The sequence below is a fragment of the Elephantulus edwardii genome, unplaced genomic scaffold, assembly GCF_000299155.1.
Source record: "Elephantulus edwardii isolate Elephantulus edwardi_28Jun2011 unplaced genomic scaffold, EleEdw1.0 scaffold00369, whole genome shotgun sequence".
Lineage (NCBI taxonomy): Eukaryota > Metazoa > Chordata > Mammalia > Macroscelidea > Macroscelididae > Elephantulus > Elephantulus edwardii.
Genome location: NW_006400119.1, coordinates 1,750,553 through 1,753,722, shown reverse-complemented (window position 1 = coordinate 1,753,722; position 3,170 = coordinate 1,750,553). Strand labels below are relative to the sequence as shown.

The following is a 3,170-nucleotide window of genomic DNA, read 5'->3' as shown; positions in this document are numbered from 1 at the left end:
ACCTAAACATTACCTATTATAGATTATTAGATATTATCTATAGATTATATCTGATATGTTATCTATATGCAATCTATAATTATATAATCTATTAGTTTTATATTGCTAGTTAACAAATTACTACAAACACAGCATTTTAGAGGTATAATCTGAAGGAAGTTGCACTGATAGCTCAAAAGCTGTGTCCCTCTACTGCTTTGAATCCACTTCTCACTGGGTGGGAGGAGGGGCTTCTGTGGGAAGAAAGATGGACAATCTCCTCTCATGCCATTTAGTCTGTTAACCTGTTAGTGGGTCAGCTGAATTGATCTCACTCAGCAGCAATTAGTTTAGAACAATACACACTTCTTATCTCTCAGAAGTCCAGGTATGGTGTGCCTGGGTTCTTTGCTCAAGGTCTCAACAGGCAGAAATCAATCCATCTAAGCTGCAGTTCTGAGGTTCTAGGTCCTCTTCCAAATTTATTTCCTTGCAGTTAGTTGTAGGACTCAGTCCTCTCCACTCCAGCCCCCCCCCACCCCGCCCCAACCTCTCCTCTCTCTTGGCTGCTCTTGCCTCCTAGAGGCCTCTCACTTTCATTACTACTCGGCGCTTTCAGTTTTTAAGTCAGCAACAAGAATGCTCAATCCTTGAAGTTCATATTAGTCCTTTGCTCCACAGTGATCAGCTGGGGGTGGGAGGGAACACAATAAAATCACAGGAAATTATTTTTCTTTTTTTTTTTAAAGACGCTATCTGATTCGCAAGGGAGGCTGGTAGGTTAAATGTTGGGCTGCCCACCAATAGTTGGCAACTGGAACCCACCAGTCACTCCAAGGGCTAAAGATAAAGGTGTCTGTTGTTTCCTGTTAGGAATTATATAGCCTTGGAAGCCAATGGAGGGTCACCCAGAGTTAGAATTGACTCAATAGCAGTGGTTGGGAAGAGGATTTGTAAAGGAGATTTGATGGTGCATTGATTAAAGCATTAAGTGAACTGAAAAGTGTGAGGTTTAAACCTACCACTGGGGGAAAGGTGTGGCAGTCCGCTTGCACTAAGATTTCTGCCTCAGACACTGTGAGTAGAGCTGCTGCACTAAACTGTAGCAATGAGCAAGAAACCATCTAAACAGCAATGTGACTGGATTTGGTGTTAAACTTTGTGAATATAAAATTTTTACTCTCTTAAATAAATCAGTATAAGCTTATAATTTTTTTTCTCGGAAAGTATAAGCTTATATTTAAGATCTATTCTCTACCAGATAGACTTTTTAAATAGATACCTTAGAAGCAAAAATCTACAACTATCCTTTCTAGAAATAAGCTTCAACCTCTAATTAACCTATCTGCTACAACCGTGGGTTCAAGGCAAGCATCAATTGTGAGGATAGCATCATTGGATAGCGAGCAGTGTTTTCCTGCTGCACACACAGTGTCAGAGCCAACTTGATAGCACCGGACAACCACCACCTTGCCACCACATTTGGAAGAGATGGCTAGTTGTACATACAATCTTGTACTCATTTTTTGAGTTTTTACCTAGGAAAATAAACAACTAGAATAAAAGTATAAAAGTTGTATTATCCTTTTTTTTTTTTTCCCATTAGGTGGGGAATTGAGATTAAATTTTAGCCAAGGAAATTAAGTTGAAATGTTGGGTGCAACTTCTGGCAAATTTCCTTACAGGGAGAGGGTATAAGCTTCTTGCCACTGTCCATCCCTCTTTTTTGCTGGTCAGAATATTGATGAGTAGACTGGAGTCTGAACAGTAATCCTGTATCAGAGTTGGAAACCAAGTGTCGAGGTTAGTAGAGCAATACACCAGCCTTGAGATACTTAACTCTGGACATTTAACTTTTTAAAAAGTGAGAGAAAAACAACTTTTTGAAAAGTGACCGGCATTTTGGGTTTTAGTTATATGTAGCTGAGCCTAATGTTAACGGATAGACATTTTAATGGCTGGGAGATTACTCTTTTATTAGAAATTGTAAGTGAGAAATTATCTCAAGACCTGAAGACCAAACTACTACAGCCGACTGCACAGGATCACAATTCTGAGGTGGTGTGGAGAGAATCTTCTGCAAGGAATACCCGTCTCGTGGCATGGCAAAATCACTCTTCTTTAAAAAGGTTATTGGACAGAAATCATTTCTACCATCACCTATATAAACAATCCGTGCATACTTTACTCCCTGTTGTAGCTGATTATCTAGAAATTGTACCAAAACGGCTTTTTTGCAAAGATTGTTTGGGCACTTTGAACAAGAATGAGTGTGATGACATTGTACAGTGAGATGTCCATTGCTATCAAAAGCTGCTGGATTTGTAAATATTTTATCAAACACATCACGGAAATTGGCCCCCTGTAAAACCCAATCTATGAAGATGGAGTTTGAATCTGAAATAATGATACAATCAAATTTATCCTTATGCTTTCTTATAAAGCTTAAAAGCTCCACCATTCCTGGAGTAAAAGGTATTGATGTCACTGCTCTTTTCATCTCTTCTTCTCTTATGCCTTTTTCTCCCAGATATTTAAAGACTCTGCCCATAAATTCTGTCCAAAATCCTTTTTGGTAAGAATTTTCCAGCTGAACAGGAAGCTTTTTCTCGGGTGCACACTTTACAATGGAGGTGTCAGTATTGTCATCTATAACTGTATTGTCAAAATCAAAAACCAGCAAAATTTTCATGGTTATAGATTTGGTAGAACCTGTAAAAGAAGATTACTAAATATATTGTTTCACATAGATATGCTTATTTAACATATTATTAAATTTTTATTATGAAACTAAAGTCTGTTAAGATAAATAATACAACAAACAAATTATTAAATATTTTAAGATAATTATGTAACTACTTTTCCCTACGAAACCAAGTTTTGTTTTGTTTTCATTGGGATTTTTAACAAAACTTTACAGAAAAGTTTCATTTTCATTCATTCATTGTTGTACCCAAGTTTACATTTAAAATGTAAAACCACTAAAAAACCCCATTTGGCAGTTTCTCAAAAAGTTAAATGTAAAATATTTATGTGGTCTACAAATTATATTCCTAGATATATACCCCAAAAATTAAAAGCAATAACTCTAACAGATATTTGTACATCAGTGTTCATCACATTATTCTTAATAGTGAAAAGGTGGATACAACTCAAGTATCCTTCAACTGATGACCAGATAAACAAAATGT

General features: G+C 36.7%; 1 protein-coding gene across 1 annotated transcript; it reads right to left on the bottom strand.

Moving 5' to 3' along the window:
* Window positions 1-1,945: 1,945 nt before the first annotated feature.
* On the bottom strand, window positions 1,946-2,671 carry PHOSPHO2 (phosphatase, orphan 2). The gene has a single exon (XM_006902116.1). The coding sequence runs from the start codon at window positions 2,669-2,671 to the stop codon at window positions 1,946-1,948; it is 726 nt and encodes a 241-aa protein (XP_006902178.1).
* Window positions 2,672-3,170: the final 499 nt, after the last annotated feature.